Genomic DNA, 19,245 nt, shown 5'->3' on the forward strand with positions numbered 1-19,245 from the left:
GCTAGTAGTACTTTCCCCCTCATTGTGACAACCCCAAATTGTCAAGTGTCCCCTGGATGGCAATATTATTGTCCCTGGTTGAGAAACACTGCCTTAGACTAAGATCTTGGACAAGAAGTGAAGTTCTACACCCTGGCAGTGACACAAGTCTCAACTAGTCACATGAACCACTTAACCACAAGCAAGCCAGGAAATGTATCCTACAAAGAGAAACACAGAGAAAACCAGAAATATTAGACAAACAGCATTAATGATTACTATGGATAGGGATAATAATATCCATCTTAAAAATTGTGCAGATTCTTAAGCCAGAATGGCTCTCTAAGAAATCTCAGAGCAGGCATTGGCGACTATGTTCAAGTCCAGCTGCTGCCATTGTAAATAAAGTTTTATTGGAACACAGTTATGCCCATTTATTTACATATCATCATTGGCTGCTTTCATGCTCCACCGGCAGAGCTGGATCCTTAGTTGCGACAGAGACTGCAAGGCTGGCAAAGCCTGAAGTATTTACCATCTGACCTTTACAGCAAAAGTTTGCCAACTCCTGGTTTAGAGAAGCCAACTGTTTTTGGAAGCAGGACTTTGGGCTGAGTAAGACTGGAAGGAGACACATAGTGCCGCTGACAACTTTGCTCTAAAATGTTAAGATGCACTTAGAGGAGCACCATGCCTTGGTCAGCAGCAATGGTAGCAGAGTGATCGCATTTCTATGTGTACCTCTGTCATCTCTACCTCTGGGATGGGAGAGGATTCACATATATCTACATCTACCCTCTTGACTTGTGTAATCCACACCTGGCAATTACATTTTTAAACTTACTTAAACTTTTTTAGGCTTATATCATATATATGGGAAAATGCACATATCATAAATGTACAACCCAATGGGCTTTGACAAGTGGAACTCACCCCAGAAGTGCCCTCCTGCTCCCTTCCAGTGCCACTCACTCTTCCCAGGGTACCCTGACTTCTAAGAGCAACAATAGCTAACCTTAAAAATAGCCTTTTATTATGGACAATTTTCAAACATGCACTTCAGTAGAGAGAATAGTAAAATGAACCCCATTGTATTCTTCACCAGCTTCAAGAATTATCGGGCTGGATGCGGTGGCTCATGCCTATAATCCCAGAACTTTGGGAGGTGTAGGTAGAAGAATTCCTTGAGCCCGGGATTTCAACACCAGCCTGGGCAATATGGCAAAACCCTGTCTCTGCAAAAAAACTTAAAAATGAGCCAGGTATAGTGGTGTTTACCTGTAGTCCTAGCTACTCAGGAGGCTGAGGTGGGAAGATACCTTGAGCCCAGGAGGTCGAAGCTGCAGTGAGCCATGATTGTGCTATTGCACTTTAGCCTGAGCAACAAAGTGAGACTCTGTCACACACACACACACACACACACACAGAAAAATCACCAGTATTTTGCTGTTCATATTTCATATTCTCTCTCTCCCTTTCTCTGCCCACCTCTCTTTCTCTCTCTCCTCTCTCTTTAGATGGATGGAGAGAGAGCTGTAATATTTTTAAAATGCCAATTGGATAGCCATTTTTATAAGCTTTAACTTATGTTTTCTCATTTGTAAAGTAGGCATAATAATAGATCTTACATACTTCACTATAGGGTTGTCGCAGATTAAGTGAGTTGGTGTACATAAGGCTGTTATAAGAACAAGTGGTAAGCATTCAATAAATATGAACTGCCTGTATCATTATCATCGTCATGATCATCATCACCATATGATTATAGGAAACTAAATAGCAAGGTTATAACCACCCTCCCTTCCTTTCTCTAGGTCTATGCTGTGGTGGTGATTGCGTCTGTGGTGGGATTTTGCCTTTTGGTAATGCTGTTTCTGCTTAAGTTGGCAAGACACTCCAAGTTTGGCATGAAAGGTAAGAAGGGTTGTGTTTACTTAGCTTCTTATGTGGATCATTTTTGGCTTATGACTAATGCTAATTACCACTAAAGAAGGAAGTGGCTAGATTTATGATGATTAGGTTTTAAGGCTAAAAAAATAGCAACAAGGCTTTGATACTACAAATCAAGACAGAGCAAAATAATGTTGATTACTCAGCACTACCCACTTTTCCATGAGAACAGTTGTCCCGGGAGACAGAACTGGGTTCTCGAGTATCAAGGGACTAATAAAGATATGACAAAGAAATAGTACTTGATGTTTCTTTTGCTCCAGAAAGGCAGGTGAGACACAGTGGGGATAGGATAACCTGGACACATGTATTTTGTGCAGAAAGGTCTATGCTGCTGTACATTTGATTCCCAAATCTTCAGTGGTATGCTTTTGGTGTTGTTCCTGCTTTTCCAGATCCTCATTCTTTGAAATTTAAACAACAGTGTTATGAAGCAAAATAAGAACAGCTATCAGCAGTATATAGAAGCTTCGTGAATACATAGCTTTTTTTTTTTTAATTTAAGTGGAAAAATTAGCAGGGCTGGATTAAAAATTAGACACTGATTGACCCAAAATAGATAACTTGTCTTTTTTTAGAGGATGGAAAATTAATTTTACAGGGAAAACTTGTATAAATTTCTTGTTACATAAAAAATGCCTTGGAGCAGTGATTTAATGATTTAAAACCATTTGCTCTGAAGTTTAAACTTATGTATTGGATAATATGCTAGTGTTGTATTTTGTGTGGTCTCCTATAGATAGACACTATTTAAAAGTGTCTAAATGGTGTCTTAGTTGTGTTGGAGAGTAGGTCAGGTGGATTTTCTTTATCTGTATGGTCTGTTAGAATTACGGGTAATGTTGCTAATATTGCTATTTACTTGAAAGGGAATGTTTCAGTAGCAATAAGTTGCCCAGCATACACTGACATCTGGGATAGAGCAGATCTATTTCTGATGTTTCCTCTTTTCCCTTTGTTGGTGCCTGTGAACATTTCTAAGCCAGAAATGAACAGGGAGGAGTGGTGGTAAACTGGGGCTTAAAATAACTCCAAAAACCTCGTCCTGGTTCCTGCTTGGCCAGCTGAACCTTGATGTTTCGTCAGGGGAGGAAAGATCTTTCATTCTCCAATTATAAATAAAGCTTGGGAGAGGGACCACCCCACAGTGATTTTAATTCATCCTGTGGGGTGATTCTCAAACTTGACTGTGTGCCAAAAACTCCTGTAGGACTTGAGAAAACACAGATTCCTGGGCTACCCCCAGAGTTTCTGCTTTAGCAGGTCTAGTGTTCACCTGACAGGTGGCATTTCTAACAGTTTCTGGAGAATACTGATCCTGCTTGCCCTGGTTGTTGTGTTCTCTACACAACAGTGTAGAGAATCACTGTTCTCTACAATAAACATGGGCTGCCAGGCCCTCTTCGGAATGTGACAAGATGTTGGTAGAGACATCGCAAACCAAACTCACCCACAGCTTTGCACACATTTTGGGATCCCCATATCTCAGCTGCACCCAGGCCCAGGCTAGGCGGCTGCTCTGTGTGTGCCGCACCCTACCATGGCATTTGGCGGTTCTCATGTTTATCAGGTGCTTTCCTTCCTTAGAGGCACTTGGACTGGATGTCTCTAAACATAGATTTCACTGGAGGCTACCAACTAACATTAGAGTTTCCGGTCTTGAAGGGTTTAGTTTGAAATATTTCATCCCATGAGCTTTTTGGAGAGAGGATATACCCAGGTTCTTCTGGGATCTCAGCAAAAGCTAAGTGGGAATCCATGGAGCAAAATTTAGGAACTTCTTCCCACCCTTGGTTTAGGAAAATCACTGGCAGAATTACCAGTAAATGGCAACCTACTCCTTACAATGTGGCAATGGAGGAGAAAAAACGTAGACATTTTCTTTCAGAGAAGAAAATTATGTTGCATATTGAGACTCCAGCACTAACGCTGAAACAGTATTTCATTTAGATAATTTGGGGTGATTACCACTAAAGCGTCTACATTTTCTAAGTATAACCTGAGGGCATCCTTAATGAATTATAAGAAAGAGTGTGCTTAACCCTGCCACAGAGCCAGTAAATGGCTTCCTACAGCAGTAACTACTATACATATTGTATGTTTTGTTCCCTCATTCCTACACTCAAATAAAATCATTTTTAGAAATTTTGTCTCAGAGACTTTTTTTTTTAGAATAGCTTACTGTTCTATTTTAAGCTACATGTCTATCTGGGGCATGATGTGAATAAAAAGAGCCTGATCTAGGGTTATTGTTTTGCAAGTCAGATGTCGAGTTGATAATCTTTGGGGATCTAGAAATTAAGATATGGTTCATGTATCGAGTGCAGATGAAACTGCTTAAAACGTGGTATTTAAACATTAATGTGAGTCAGTGTATTTTAAATGCTATTAGAGCTGAGATTACCACTGAAAAACATATGTCTTAAAAAAGGGAAGAAAATGTAAAAATACTATTATGCTTCCGAAAATAACCAGGCAATGTATTAGTTGTGGTTTCTTAGTAACAATGGTATGAACTGTGCATAGCTTTGGCCAGGACTAGGCACCATGTAAGAGGCTTGTGGCTGCTGTGCAGATGAGCTGTTCAGAATGTTATTCCTCCCTTCCTAAGCATCTTTGGGGAGGGTCTAAGCTCATCCTTATTCTCTTTTGCTGGAGGCAGATGGGACAGGAGGAAGGTGGCCGGCTCACCCATAGGCACTCACAGCTTTTTGCCCATCCCTAGCAATGCGTGGTTTATTTCGAGTGTTGACTGTTTCAATCTGTAATGGAAAACTCGAGAATATAAATGACAGTTCAATGCTGCTGATATGAAGGGCCCAGAGGAACAAACCCCAGAAACCTCTTAAGGTCACCACATTACAGCTGAATGCAGGGCAACACAAGCTTTATGGATTGGCCTGAGATCCACCCCTTACTCCTGCAAACATTACTTATGGTATTGCTCCCATGGGGAGGTGATTTCTAAATTCCAAACTAGTGAGTGAAACTTGGATTTGTAAATGCAGCCAGTGAATTGCGGTGTTGTCTTTGAAGATGGGTCTGCAGGTCTGTAAGCTTCATCGGGTTTTGTTCCTTGTTCTGTGGATTCATCGTAAACCAAATGCTGATGGTCCACTCCAGAACAGGCAGCACAGACTTTGAGCTCAATGGTAACAGCATTCATATTTGTGGTGTTCATCTTTATCTACTGAGTGCCTAGCCCAGAGTTGGCGCTCAATACATATTAACGACAGAATGATCAGAGAAGATTTTCAACTCCGTCCACCTAAGTTTGGTAATTGGAAAACAGTTGGTATTTGGAGGATGGCTAAACAGTGAGTGACTAAAGAGAGAACCTGAGACTTTTCTAAGTTTCTAAAAGAGACAAAGTCCCACCTCTTTTTTTTTTTTTTTTTTTTGGTTATTCCATATGAGTCATGGCCATAGACAAGAGATCAGTTTGTCCCGGTTTTGTCTCAGGGTATGTAGGTTTTCACACACTGTTTTCAACAATCGTCATTGTTTAAGTTTGGAGGATTCACTTTGACTTTTTATTTAGCATGTGAACATCTTCAATTTCTACCTCCCTACCTTTGAAAGTATCGTTTTGGAATATGTTGTTTTTTCAGTTCTGAAGTTGGCAAAAGTGCTAGATTGGGGATTATATCTTGCGGTAAACCTAGAATTTATGTTTTATTCTTGCTTGATAGAGTTTAAGCTTCTTGCTGCTAGTGTCCAATAGGCTCCCGGCCCTGTTTCCATAAAGATGTCAAGGGGTAGAATTTCTCCCAGTCAGTTTTTCCTTGTTTATTTCTGTGCCTTTACACTGTCCTATTGCTTTTTTGGTTGATATGTAGCTACCATAATTGCAGAAGCCAAATAATGCCCTTCTGTTAGTGTTGGCCATCTATGTAGGGCTTATTCATACATATGTTTAATATGTATGAATAAAATGTATACCAAATCTATCTAAATCTATGTTGGTATCAATATCCCTATATGAAAATGCATAATATTATCCCGTTTCTTCTAAGACTGCCTCTGGTTTGTTTTAATTTTAGTTTTCACTGAAGTAGGGCTGAAAGAATTTTCCAGAACAGCTCCATTGCCAAAGGAATAGGCAACCATGCCTTTGAATGCTCTCCTTGTGTTGTAACCAAGTCTTGTGTTTAGCTCTCGCATTGCTTCCTGGCTCCGTGTCTTCACTGAAGATGTAGGAGTGCATGTGAAGGGAAAATGGAAGCATTGAGGAGCACCAGGGCTGCCAAGTCTTCAAAGGGTGCTCCACATTGGGAGCCCTGCCTGTGGCATTGATGGTGTACAGGGTTGCAAAAAATATAAGGGAGCCAGCAGGGAGGAGGGAGCTTGGCATTCATCACCCTGCTGGAGGATAGTTTCGGCTATCAGTTTTGTGTTATTTACATTTCCTGATGGAAGTCCACATATGATATCTAATTCCTAAGTACTAATGCAGCCTTTGTCACTCGAGAGTGAAATATCTAAATGACCCTAAGAAATCTCTGTAGAAGAGACTAGAAGAGGAAGCTTTCTTCTCATTCAGTGCTAATAGACTGCACAGATTTCCTCTGCAGCCTCTGATTCTTGTATGTAAACTCCCCTATCCACATTCATTTGTCCTACTTAAGTGTTGGAGGTTTCCAACTAGTAAAGGCTGGAAAGCTACCCTGCCTTGGGATGCAGATCTGGGTTTTCCTAAGTCCAGACTGAAGGCCCACAGTTCAACTTTCTGCTCTTATAAATGATCTCTGAGTGTCTTTCAATAGCAACCAAAAATCTGCCTATTTAAAAATAGTCATAAATATAGCGGGGCCAAAGCTAAAGAGGTTGAAGGTTAAAGCCTTTTATATGAGCTGAAAACAATTCTGGGAAGTTTAAGAGGTTGAGTTTAACAGATATTTGGATCAACTTTTAAGAGGAAAAAATGTGACCAAAAGCCAGAAACACAGTTGTAGAAACATCTGTAAGGACAAACTGTTTTCCATATGCACCCTCTTCCTTCTTCTTTTTTTTTAAAGAAAAATACCATCGAAAAATTAGAATGGTAACAATTGAATGCCTTCTTGTTTTTCAAAATTTCAAGGAGTTTAGAAATATATAAACATAAAAATGGATGTTCCCATCACCTTCTTCTGCATGACCATTTCCACTCCTAGAAATAACTTTCTTTAACTGTATAGGGTGCATATAGTATGTAAACAATCAAATATATGGCTTCATTTTTGATTCCATAAGGAAATTATAATACCAGTCTTGTTCTGCATTTTTTGGGGGTAACAATTTGCCTTGCGGATTTTTCTTTATCAGTACCTAGCTATCTACTACATTCCATTTAATAGTATTTCCCAGTTGTCTGATATCAGGCTACTTGGATCTGAAACCTGGCTCTGCCTCTTACGAGCTATGTGACTTTGAGCAAGTATCTCATCCTCTCTTGCCTCGGTATTTCCATCTGTAATGGGACAATACTAATACCTAACCCATAGGGTTGTTATGAAGACAAACTGAGCTTATATATATAAACCACTTGGGAATGTTTCTGGCACTTAGTAATTGCTCTATAAATATGTAATGTTGTTAATATTATTGACAAATTATGATTTATTTGACTTTTCTTCTTTTAATGGACATTTATGTTTTTACCAAGTTTTCAGAAAATTATTTCAAGTAATTTTCAAATAATATCTTCTGTATAAAGATAGATACTTGGAAATGTATTGCTAGGAGGAAAGATATATATGTTTAAATGTGAATAGATTACCTTGCATTAATGCCTTTCCAATTTAGTCTCCCACTAAATTGTATGTAAGGATACCCTTTCATTTCTTACTCTGATCTATACTGAATATTATCAATCTTTTGGCTATTTGAGTTTAAATGATACATTGATTAATAATGAATGTAAATATCTTTATCATGTGAAACATAAAAGTAATGTTTATTTTTATTGTTGAGTTATATACTTTGCCAATTATATATATATATATTTATTTATTCATGATATTTGTGGCCCATATTTTCTCTAGTCTTTTGACTTTTTGATAGTGTCTTTTGGTAACCAAAGAGATTTACCTTTTTATAAAAGCAAATCTGTCCATCTTTTCCATTTAAGTTATGTCTTGCTTAGGAAGATCTTTCCTGCTCTAAGGTGGTAAACATATTTCTAAATATTTATTTCACTAGTTTTTTACTCTATGTATTTTTTAAACTTAGCCCTTTAGTCTTTTTGTAATTATTATTATTATTATTATTATTATTATTGAGACAGAGTTTCACTCTTGTTGCCCAGGCTGGAGTGCAATGGCATGATCTCGGCTCACCACAACCTCTGCCGCCCAGCTTCAAGTGATTCTCCTGTCTTAGCCTCCTGAGTAGCTGGGATTACAGGCATGCGCTACCACGCCTGGCTAATTTTGTATTTTTAGTAGAGATGGGGTTTCTCCATGTTGGTCAGGCTAGTCTCAAACTCCCGACCTCAGGTGATCCACCCGCCTCGGCCTCCCAAAGTGTTTGGATTATAGGCGTGAGCCACCGCACCCGGCCTTTTTGTAATTATTTTATTAAACTTTGGTATGAAGTAGTCCTCTCTTTTTCAGAGACATATAGAATAAAGATATTTGAATAAATTCTAGTGTGACATTTTCATAGAGATGAATAATAATATTTTAAATTTCTTGTATCAGAAAGCCACTAATAAAGCAAAAAAGAAATTTTGAAAATCTCGGTGATTAACTCTTTCTTTGTAAAACAAGTAATGAACTTTGCCAGTTCTTTCTTATAGCATGGGAATATAAACCACACAAAATAGTATCAGAGAAATAAGTTTTCACAGAAACCCTTTGTTAAACTACTCTCCTCCCAGCTTCAAGTGGAGTTCAAAGTCTATCTCAGCACTCTCTTAAGAGGCAACAAAATTTGTCAATATCAACCAAGTCCTCAGAAATTTCAGAAAAGACATTCAGTTGAAAGAGTCATTGAGTAAGGTAACAAAATGAAAATGAATCTAGAGAAAAGAATTAGCCCAAGTGTTCCTTTTCTGTTGTTTGGCGATGCTATAGAAAGCGTTTCCCGTGTGTTTGTGAGGTGAGGATCTACTTTTTAAAGTCTCTTACTTCTTTCCCTGCCAACATTTGGCTTCTGTCTATCTGAGAGCAGAAGATGCTTATTCCTTACAACATATTGAAAATGTGTGTCAGACTTCTAAGAATTGGCTAGAGTAGGCCAGACAGGAAGCAAAAGAATCGGCATCTCTGCCTTTAGCCTTGTAGGTGGATGCACTCTACCTTTTAATTGCTGGTTTTACCTGGGAATTCCCACAACCGCAGCATGATTCATGTGAGAGCTCTTGTTTTCCTGTAATGTAGAAAGTGCATGCAATATTGTTTGGGACTTTCCATGCTAGTATTTTCACTAAAGGTGAAAGAGCCTTTAAAAAATTAGATTTTGTACTTAAAGGTCAGGAAATATTGTTACCACTTCTTTGGTCTTCCATTAACCTTGGGGGGAATTTGCTTTGACCTCCTCACATAGCTCATGGCCTATTTCAGACAGGACTTTCAAAATCTGAAAATCTTCTGGTTTTCTTCTTCTTTTCCCCCTTCACTTCTCTTTTACCTTTCGTTGTTTTCCCTGTCATTTTGTCCTGCATCTCTTTGCTTTCTAATTTTATATTTTTTCCTCTCTTGTTTTTCTTCCATCTCATTCCTAACATCTGATTTTGGTGGAAAAGCTTTTCAGAATTTATGAAGAAGACAGATAATAACTTGGCTTAAATTCTAACATATGCTTTGATTTTATCTTACTTTATTTTGGGCAAGAATACTAAATGACTATGGGAATACATTTAGCTCTAAATCAGCAGAATTGTCACGTGGCACTTCAGAAGACAGCCTGTTTGAATAATGCACATCCTTCATGTTTGTAAGTTGTTAACTCCTGAGTCTTCAACCCAAGGAACATATAGGAAAGTAATATTGAAGACATATGAATCAAACACGCTTGAGTTTAAATCCCAGATCTCCCGCCTGCTGGTCATCATTTTGGGCAAATTGTTAAACTCTAAATCTTAATTCCTCTTTGGTAAATTGAGGGAATAATACTCATTTCTTCAGGTGATTATAAGAATTAAATCAGTGCTTAGTTTAGTATCTGGCTCTTTAAACTAATTCTCTAAGAGGTAGTTACTTTTCAGATTTATGTTTTAGTAATACATTATTAAAGAAAATATTTTAGGGTGATTCTTGTTGAATTCATATTGAATCTGGAATGCAGAAAAATGTCACAAATGTAAACAGTGAATATTAGTGTTTCCAGGTTTATTATTTGAGTCTATAGAAAAAAATTGTAATTACAATGTGTATCTACTTTATGGGTATGTATCATGAATGCAAATGTGCTGATACGTGTGCTTCTTTTAAGCCCTTCAGCCCTTTAATACACTATGTGTGAATTATTGCAAATTCTTAATTTTATTGTCCTCTGAAGAATTCATCACTTTAAATTATTTTGGGGTTTATAAAAACTTGTTTCATTGATTGATTGATTTGGTATGTAGGTTTTAGCAGTTTTTCAGGGGAGAAATATTTACCAAAGTAAAGAGGTGGAAAGGGCAGGAATGGGAGGGGGATGGGATCCCCCAACACCCACTAGCTTAGATCTAAAAACACGACCTCATGGAAACTTCTAATGTGTTTCCCTTTTGTACAGAAAGGATTATAACTGCTAAAGTGATTTATTTTAAAAAAATAGGCCTTAACTCTGATGTATGTACAGCCTGCTAGAAAGGAAAAGAGGGATTCTCAAGAAATTAAATTCTTCCTTATGCAATAGATTGTCATTTATATTATTATAACCACAGACCCTGCATTTTCTGTGAGAAAGCCAAGGCTTGGACAGGCTAACAGCGGTGGAAGACCTTTGTTTTTATCAAAGCGTCAGCAAAAGCAGAAACACATTGGCCTTTTCTGTGATCATCTGGGAACTTTAGTGGCCTGAGGACAAAGAGAATGAGAGAGAGAATGAGCCAGTGAGCTAGTGACCTGATCTCTATTTCAATTCTTTAAGTCTTTTGTAGACATTAATATCCTGGATTGAAGCAGAAGAGTCATCTCTGTCTTCAGCGACAGTGTAAGGAAGGAAGGGGGAGGTGACTTAAGGGGTGAAGGTGCTGTGGGGAGGGAGAATGTTGAGAATGAAGTGGTGTTTCTATTTATGGTTGTGGTTGTCAACTTTAGAAGTCCTGGCAAGACTTGAGTATAGTCAACCACCCAACTGAGCCTTTCCTGCACTTGCTTCCTGGATTGCCTGTAAACGAAAATTGCATAAAGACCAGAAATATTATAATAGTACAGGACAGAGAATCATCTGAGGATCCCCTCCAGCTTTAATATCTACCACCTTGTTACAAAACCATTATATACAATCACACACTCACTACAAAAGTCTGCCCTGCACTTCTGGTGAGATCCTTTATTATTATGGTGTGTAATGATGTAATCTTTTTCTCTATTGTGGAGACACAGTCTCTTTACTGTTGACATATGAAATACTGCATCTGGAGCCAACACTAAATATCCCTGACTATACCTTCAAATGTGTGGTCATCTCAAGAAAATATTGTCTCTAAGTTATCAATAGAAGGTATTTTCTATTTAGTTGGCATTCCCAGTGAATCTGTTTACTGTTAATTTGCAAGTAGCATGCATCTTGTCAGGGTGATATGGTTTGGCTATGTCCCCACCCAAATATCATCTTGAATTGCATCTCCCATAATTCTCATGTGTCTTGAAAGGGACCTGATGGGAGGCAATTGAATCATGGGGGTGGGTCTGTCCCATGCTCTTCTCATGATAGTGAATAAGTCTCACATGATCTGAGTGTTTTTTTTTATAAAGAGCAGTTCCCCTACACAAGCTCTCTCTTGCACACTGTCATGTAAGAAGTCTCTTTGCTCTTCCTTCATCTTCCACCACAATTGTGAGACCTCAGCCATGTGCAACTGTGGGTCCATTAAACCTGTTTCCTTTATAAACTACCCAGTCTTGGGTATGTCTTTATTAGCAGCATGAGAACAGACGAATAAACAAGGGTACCTTTGACATTCCAGCTTGAGAGCAAAGAGAGGCAGCCCTGCCTTAGCCATCTCTTCCTGGAATGGTGTGGATGTCAGGGAGAAGCTCAACATGTGGGCTGTTTCTTGATCTTTTAAGTCAGACTTCATAGCATGGCTTTGTCATTTTGTTGAAGTAAATCCTTGAAACATTAGATGTTTCTATATTGAAATGACATGCATTCCATAGCCCAAAAGACATAATTTCTGTGTTATTTACTTGTAGCCTTTCCTCTATGAGTGTGGACAAGTGCAAGGTGATTTTAGAGGTAGATTTATGTGCATATTATATAATCGTTTATCCCTCACATTATATCTTTGTTTTCCTGTGATGTCATGGCAGAGGGTGGATTAATCAGTAAAATGTCTAGGATTGGATTGAGAATGAGCAGGCACCTATCTCAGGCACAACCTGTGAGCCATGTGACTTTATTTTTCTATTGTTCAATAAAGTATACCCTTTTAGCCCTTTCTGTACTGAGTAGCAGAAAATTAATCTCCTACCACTCTGGGTAATCTCAGACAATGGTGGGTAATCACAAAAAATTCCACACTTTCTCTGTCACTTCAGGTCTCTCACTTTCCTCTCCCTTACTCAGGTTGCATTTGCCTTTCTGGGAAATAGTGGAGAGTGTGCTGCAAGTTCAATAAAGTGCCACAGTGTGGCCTTGGTGGTAATTTCTGTATGCTGGTGGCTGTCCATCTTCCCAGTTGTCCTTGGCCACCACTCTATTCAAGTCATAGGTGTACCATCTTGTGTTCCTAACCAAGTTCTGCCACCTTCATATGTGTCTCTGCAAGGGTGTCTTTGCAGCTTTGGGGACATGGAAAATACTGAGACTGGCCCCCACTGTCTCTGTGTAGACATACTATGCAGAGACATACTATTCCCCTACTTTATTACTCTTGTGCCATTACAGGCTTGGGATTGCTCTGACTTCTGGACAACTCTCGTCTTCCAAGAAAGGGGTCCTCAGGATTCTTCTTTTTGAAACTCTAAGTCTGAGTCAGGGCTCTGTGTTTCCTTAACCCTCATACTTGACCTGGGGACAGGTTATAGACTCTTCCTGCCTGTATCTAACCTTTTTTCCCCTCACTGACTCTCTTCCTATTTCCTATGGGGACAGGAAGAACATGAAAAATGATTTTTTCTGATTTCATCTTCTTCCAAATACTTTTCATCATATATGTGGATCTTGGTTTTTTTTTCCTCCAGCTTTTTACTGTAAAATTTTCAATATGAATAAAAGCTGAAAGAATACTAACAATGAATATTCATACACTCAACACCTAGATTCAACTTCTGCTTAACGTCTTGTTATTGAAAAATACATTGACAGTATCATGTTCCTTCACTCCCAAATTTCCAGCATGTTTTTCCTAAAACTGAGGACACAGTGTCCTAAAACCACAGCCACAATACCATTACCATTGTGCTCAAGGAAATTAAGATAACCCTGTAATAACAGATATTACCTAGACTATCTTCAAATTTCCCCAGTGATTTAAAAATGCCTTTTATAGTTACTTATATATCAAACCAAGATCAGTTCAAAGTTCATGCATTGCATTTTTTTTTTATTGAGTTTCTTTGGTCCCTTGCAGTCTAGAACATGGCTTCTTTTTTTCCCTGCCTTACACTGGCTATTTGAAGAGACTAGGCAGTGGTCCTGTAGAATGTCCCTCATTCTGTCTCTGTGTGATTGTTTTCTTTGGTATTCTTCAACTTGCCATTTATCCTCTGTATTTCCTATAAACTGGAACTTATTTCTAAAGGTTTGGTCAGATTCAGGTGAGAGGTTTTGGGAAGAAAACATCACAGAAGATGATGTGCACTTCATCTGTGTCACATCTGGAATCACATTGTGTCAGGTTGTTACACTATCAGTGGAAGTTGGATCACCTTTTGAAGGTAGTGACCACCAGATACCAGATCTTTTCTTTATAAATACAAGTTTTTCCCTTTGGAATTCATAGCTGGTTTGTAGGATGATAATTTGACATCTAGCAAATATCCTCTCCTCCTAAAACTTGAACCTACTGGGCTTAGCATACTTTCCTAAAAGCTACTTAATTTCTAAGGGTTGCAGAGGTGTTTTTCTAATCCAATCATTTCTTCTGTTTTTATTTCATTAATTTTTTTTAAAGGAGAGCTTTCTGGCCTTGGCCAAGAATTTCAGCTCTTTCATTATAGTTCTGTCTTGATGACTCTTCCTTGAGGCAATGATTGGATGCTTGGGATCCAGCTGCCTACACTAGGGAGGGTCATAGGATTATAGAAAAAAAGTTACAGTTAATAGGGTCACTATATCAAAAATATTATTTTATTATAAGAGTATAGTTGGTGGGAATGCAAATTAGTACAGCCACTATGGAGAATAGTTTGGAAGTTCTTCAGAACTAAAAATTGAGCTACCATGTGATCCAGCAATCCTACTGCTGGGTATTTACCCAAAAGAAAGGAAATCAGTATATGGAAGAGATATCCACACTCCTATGTTTGTTGCAGCACTGTTCACAATAGCTAAGATTTGAAAGCAACTTGTGTCCATCAACAGATGAATGGATAAAGAAACTGTGGTGCTTGTACACAATAGAGTACTATTCAGCCATAAAAAGGAATGAGATTCAGTCATTTGCACCAACATGGATGGAACTGGGGTCATTATGTTAAGTTAAATAAGCCAGGCACAGAAAGGCAAACATCGCATATTCTCACTTATTTGTAGAATATAAAAGCCAAAACAATTGAACTCATGGACACAGACAGTAGAAGGTGACCAGAGGCTGGGAAGGGTAGTGAGGGATGCGGAGGATGTGAGGATGGTTAATGAGTACAAAAACACCAGAAAGAATGAATAAGACTTACTGTCTGATCGCACAACAGAGTGACTATAATCAATAATAATTGTAGCTTTTAAAATAATTTAAAGAGTTTAGTTGGATTGTTTGCAACTCAACGGATAAATGCTTGAGGGGATAAATACCCCATTCTTCATGATGTGCTTATTTCACATTGCATGCCTGTATCAAAACATCTCATGTACCCCATAAATATGTACACCCACTATATGCCCACAAAAATTGAAAAACAATAAATAAAAAAGAGTATAATGAGCCTAAATGCTTTCAGGATTCCCTTTTGCATTTTGTGGCTGGTGGTAGCATCAAAGACAGTAAGAGCTAGCAGCAACTGAGAAATCACTTGCAGCCTTTATTTTATAGATGAGGATGGTGGGCCCAGAGAACCTGAGCGACTTGCCTGAGGGTTACCTGGTTTGTGGCCAATCCAGGGGCAGAAGCCAGGTCTCATGACTCCAGCTTCAGTGTTTTCTGCTGTGAAACTAAGACTTGTAAGAAGACTCCACAATACAACTTATTTCCATGCCATGTTCACTGCTTGAGTGTGTCATATGCGACTAGTATTGTCTTGCCCCTGGGTAATGCTATGTTTCTCAAAGCTGGGGACACATAAGATCTGTGGTAACAAGAGAGTTTTAGGAGGTGCTCAGGGACTAACATTTTAAATTTTGGTAATTCTGTTAGATAACAGAATTTTATATTTATTTTAGTGTTCATTAGAAAAAATATACCTATTACATCATACTCTTGGTTTCATCATATTATTGTTTAGGATGAGACTAAATTAACATAATAGAAAAAATTAAAAAATATGGTTTAAACAATTTCATTTCAACTTAAATTTTAAAAAGACTATTGGGTAGGACTATCCAGTGCACTGCAAATTTAAAACTGAACAGAACAAGCTTTCCACCTCATGGAGTTTATTAAAGTTTATGGGAGGGGAGAGATAAAAACAGAGAAAGAAATATAGAGAAATCTACAGGTGATGGCAAATGCTATGACTGAAAGTGAAGCAGGGCAAGAGGGCTTTGCTGTGTTTAAATAGTTAAGAAAAGCTGCTCTGCTATGATGACACTGGGGCCAAGAGTGAGAGAAAGTGAGGGAGGGAGCTCGCTCATGTCCTAGGGAAGAGTGATCCAGACAGAGGAAGAGCAGGTGCAAGACCAAGGTGGCCAGAGCAGAGTGGGGGCCTGGGGAGGAGAGCAGAGAGGGATGGAAATGCAGCTCACTGAGGGACTTGCAGCATTTAGGAGTTTTGTTGTTGTTGTTGTTGTATTGTTTTTTTAATCAGAGTGAGGAGTACTTGTCTTATCCAAGGTACTTGGATACGACAGAAATTGTGAAAGTGTATGGAGAGAGATTAAATGTGGGCAGCACTGATGTAATGATGTATTAAATTAATGTCTTATACTGAAGCATGACTGAAGGGAAAGATATCTCATGGGGGGAGAGTTCCTCATACAAGAGTATGGAGGAAACTTCACTTCAGGGTCATGATCAGCTTCATTTTGGGAGGAGAATCCACCCCTCAACACACATACACACACTCAACACACAAACACACACACATAAAACACACACATTCAACACACACATACATACAACATACACACATTCAATGCACACAAACCACACACATTCAACACACTTTTAATACATTCAACACACAGATACATACATAACATGCACATTCACCACATACAACACACACACAACACATAATACACACACATTCAACACACACACTTTTAAAACACACATTCGACACACACATACACACAAGACCCACATGTATTCAATATACAGAAAACACCTGCACTCATCCCAGAATGATGGCTTGAGGTTTCTAGGTGTCTGCGGTTCCCCTGGGTCATAGTGTACACTCCTGGCATGCTGTAATTGTTACCCATCACATGGCCATGGCCACTTGAGACTAGAAAGGGATAGGATCCAGACTTTGACTTATGTCTTGACTTTTTCTTGAAATTCTTCTCATCTTCAGCCTGATTCCTTTTATACAGTCCAATCTACTCTAAGGCCTGGGATATTATATCATTAATTGCAAGGCTAATATAATTTGAGTAAAATTTTCTCTTCTTGAGATCTTAGTTGCTATCTGGAGAAAAATGACACTGAAAACTCAGCTGATGCATTTTCAGAGTGAACAAAGACATTGTGAGAATTTTATTTTTCCTCCTCACAATGGTTAAACATTAAGTAGAACCCATCCATGCTTTTTGCATAGCATTCCTTTTGGCTGAAAAGATAAGGATGAAACTAAGATTTTAAGACTCAAGATTTTTGAGGCCATGTATTTGCAGAGAGAAAAGAGCACTTGATTTTTCTGTTTATTGTCCTCCTGACAAATTATTAATAGTACTTTGCCGTCTTTGTCTGAATTAATCTTTCTTGAATCACCATTGGTGATGGTGATAGTGGAGATCTAATTATCCAAATCTCCTAAAATATGGTTTTCTGTCTCACACATTTAGCCTGGGAATGACTGAGTGTCACAGTGCTTCATCTCCCCTTCTTAATCTCTCTATATTTTGGAAAATAGTTGATTGGCTGTCACCTTTTGGGATCTCCTATCTTCTTCCCACATATTTCCCCATACTACGTCTCTCTCTCCTCTGGTCCTGCATGGTGTGAAACAGTGTCTTCTACCTCTTTTCCCCCAAATATCTGGGAATTCGATTCTTCTTAATTCTTCATTACTGTCATATAGCGCTTTCTCTTTACAAATTGCTCAATAGTACATATTTATTCTAGTCTGATTTATTTCCCATCACCTAAAATGCTTATGGGTTAGCAAACTCAGAGACACTAACTCAGATATTACCAGAAAACCAGCATGTTTGAAAAGATGGATCTGCTGTGTACAGACTTGCATAATGGAAACCTAAGAATGGAAAATAAGGGCTATAGTCTTGGATAATCCCATTCATTGGCATGGGCTCTCAAAAATCAACAATGTTAAGTTGGCTTTGACTTCTCAGTTCTCTCTCTAGCCAGAATCTTACACTACAGAACAGATTCTTACCAATTTCAACAATTTTCAATTACAAAACAATGCAAGGAAAAACAGAAAAGAAGTCTAATCAGATTCAGAATTTTCAGAATTCAAATATGCCAAGTGTAGGAAATGCCAAGTCTAAGTAGCTTAGTTCAATCACTTTAGCACTGATTATAGCAAATGTTTCACCTTAAAATGATAGTTCATTGTAGCTATTTTGTAACTGTACTAATTGTTGAGAATTTTGTTTGTGGAAGACACTCAGTCATTCCTAGGCTAAATCCTCTCCCCTTGCCAAGCCCCTCCCTCCGCAGGGGTTTTTCTTTCATCTCTTGAGCTACTGCAGTGTCCTCTGAACCCCTGAGATGGAAAACATCCCCTGACCCTTGGTGGCAGGTACTGTAGTTACTTATTATTCACTTATTTAAAAATGGACATCATATCTAGGTGCAAAAACTTAAGGTGCCCATTAATCATCAATATGATCTCTCTGTTGGAACCCCCAGAAATTCATCATTACTTTTGTTTTGATGTATCTGGTTATTCAGTGTTTGTAGGTGTCAAAGAAAAAGAGAGCTCAGTATGGAACTGGGCTCAACTCTGCATACAGCATGGACATGTGGGAATTCATAGCCAAGAAGCAGGGTGGGTGGCAGTGGATGGGAAATTACTAAGAGGAAACATCAGGGGTAAGGGGGGATCCTGGCTAAACCAATGTAACAGGACTGGTGCTGAGGGCAGGCCAGGGTGATAGACATCCCCTGTGGGACAGTAGAGGATGAGGAACCTGATTAGATGTGGAGGACAATCAGATATGGAAGATTTTGGCTTAACCAACTTAACAGGATTCTTACCAATCCAAGGCAGACGAACATGGAAGTCCAAAAGTCAGGCCTACTTGAGAAAGAGTTCAGGGGAGCCCAAGTAGAGGTTGGTCAAGGAGAGGATCTTTGTCGTAGGGTGTACTCTGCTCTTCCAGTTCTAGTCTTCCAGATGTGTTGACGTAATTGCCTTAAATTGTACGTGGTCAAATTATAAACATTATTGAAAAAATTTTAAAAGGCAGTGTATGGAACTACTTACTACTACCTTAACAAATTAATTGCATGTGTTACTTAAAAAATATTCTGATATCTCACATTTCTATAATCATTCATAATAGTACATTAGTTAATCCTAAAATCTTATGACCCAATCTACCTACCCAATTGGCTGTCTCCATTGAGTCCCTGAATGATCACCTGAAGTTAAGCCAGATTTCCTTTCTATAGATAAAGATGTAGAGGCATAAGAAATTCTATTTTTTAAATGACAAGAATTTATTTGA

The 19,245-nt window shown here is 38.5% G+C and overlaps 1 protein-coding gene across 20 annotated transcripts in view; it reads left to right on the plus strand.

Moving 5' to 3' along the window:
- Window positions 1-19,245, plus strand: part of NTRK2 (neurotrophic receptor tyrosine kinase 2) — a 544,938-nt gene that overhangs the window by 81,728 nt on the left and 443,965 nt on the right. For 19 of the 20 annotated variants that reach the window (XM_034967489.3, XM_055091983.2, XM_055091981.2 and 16 more), the window contains one exon: window positions 1,794-1,893. In XM_034967489.3, the coding sequence (XP_034823380.1) occupies window positions 1,794-1,893 (100 nt within the window). Of the gene's footprint in view, window positions 1-1,793; window positions 1,894-8,218; window positions 8,254-19,245 lie in introns of those variants that run through there. The other variant, XM_055091984.2, reaches the window with a different exon arrangement.

This window comes from Pan paniscus, chromosome 11 (genome assembly GCF_029289425.2).
Source record: "Pan paniscus chromosome 11, NHGRI_mPanPan1-v2.0_pri, whole genome shotgun sequence".
Classification (NCBI taxonomy): Eukaryota; Metazoa; Chordata; class Mammalia; order Primates; family Hominidae; genus Pan; species Pan paniscus.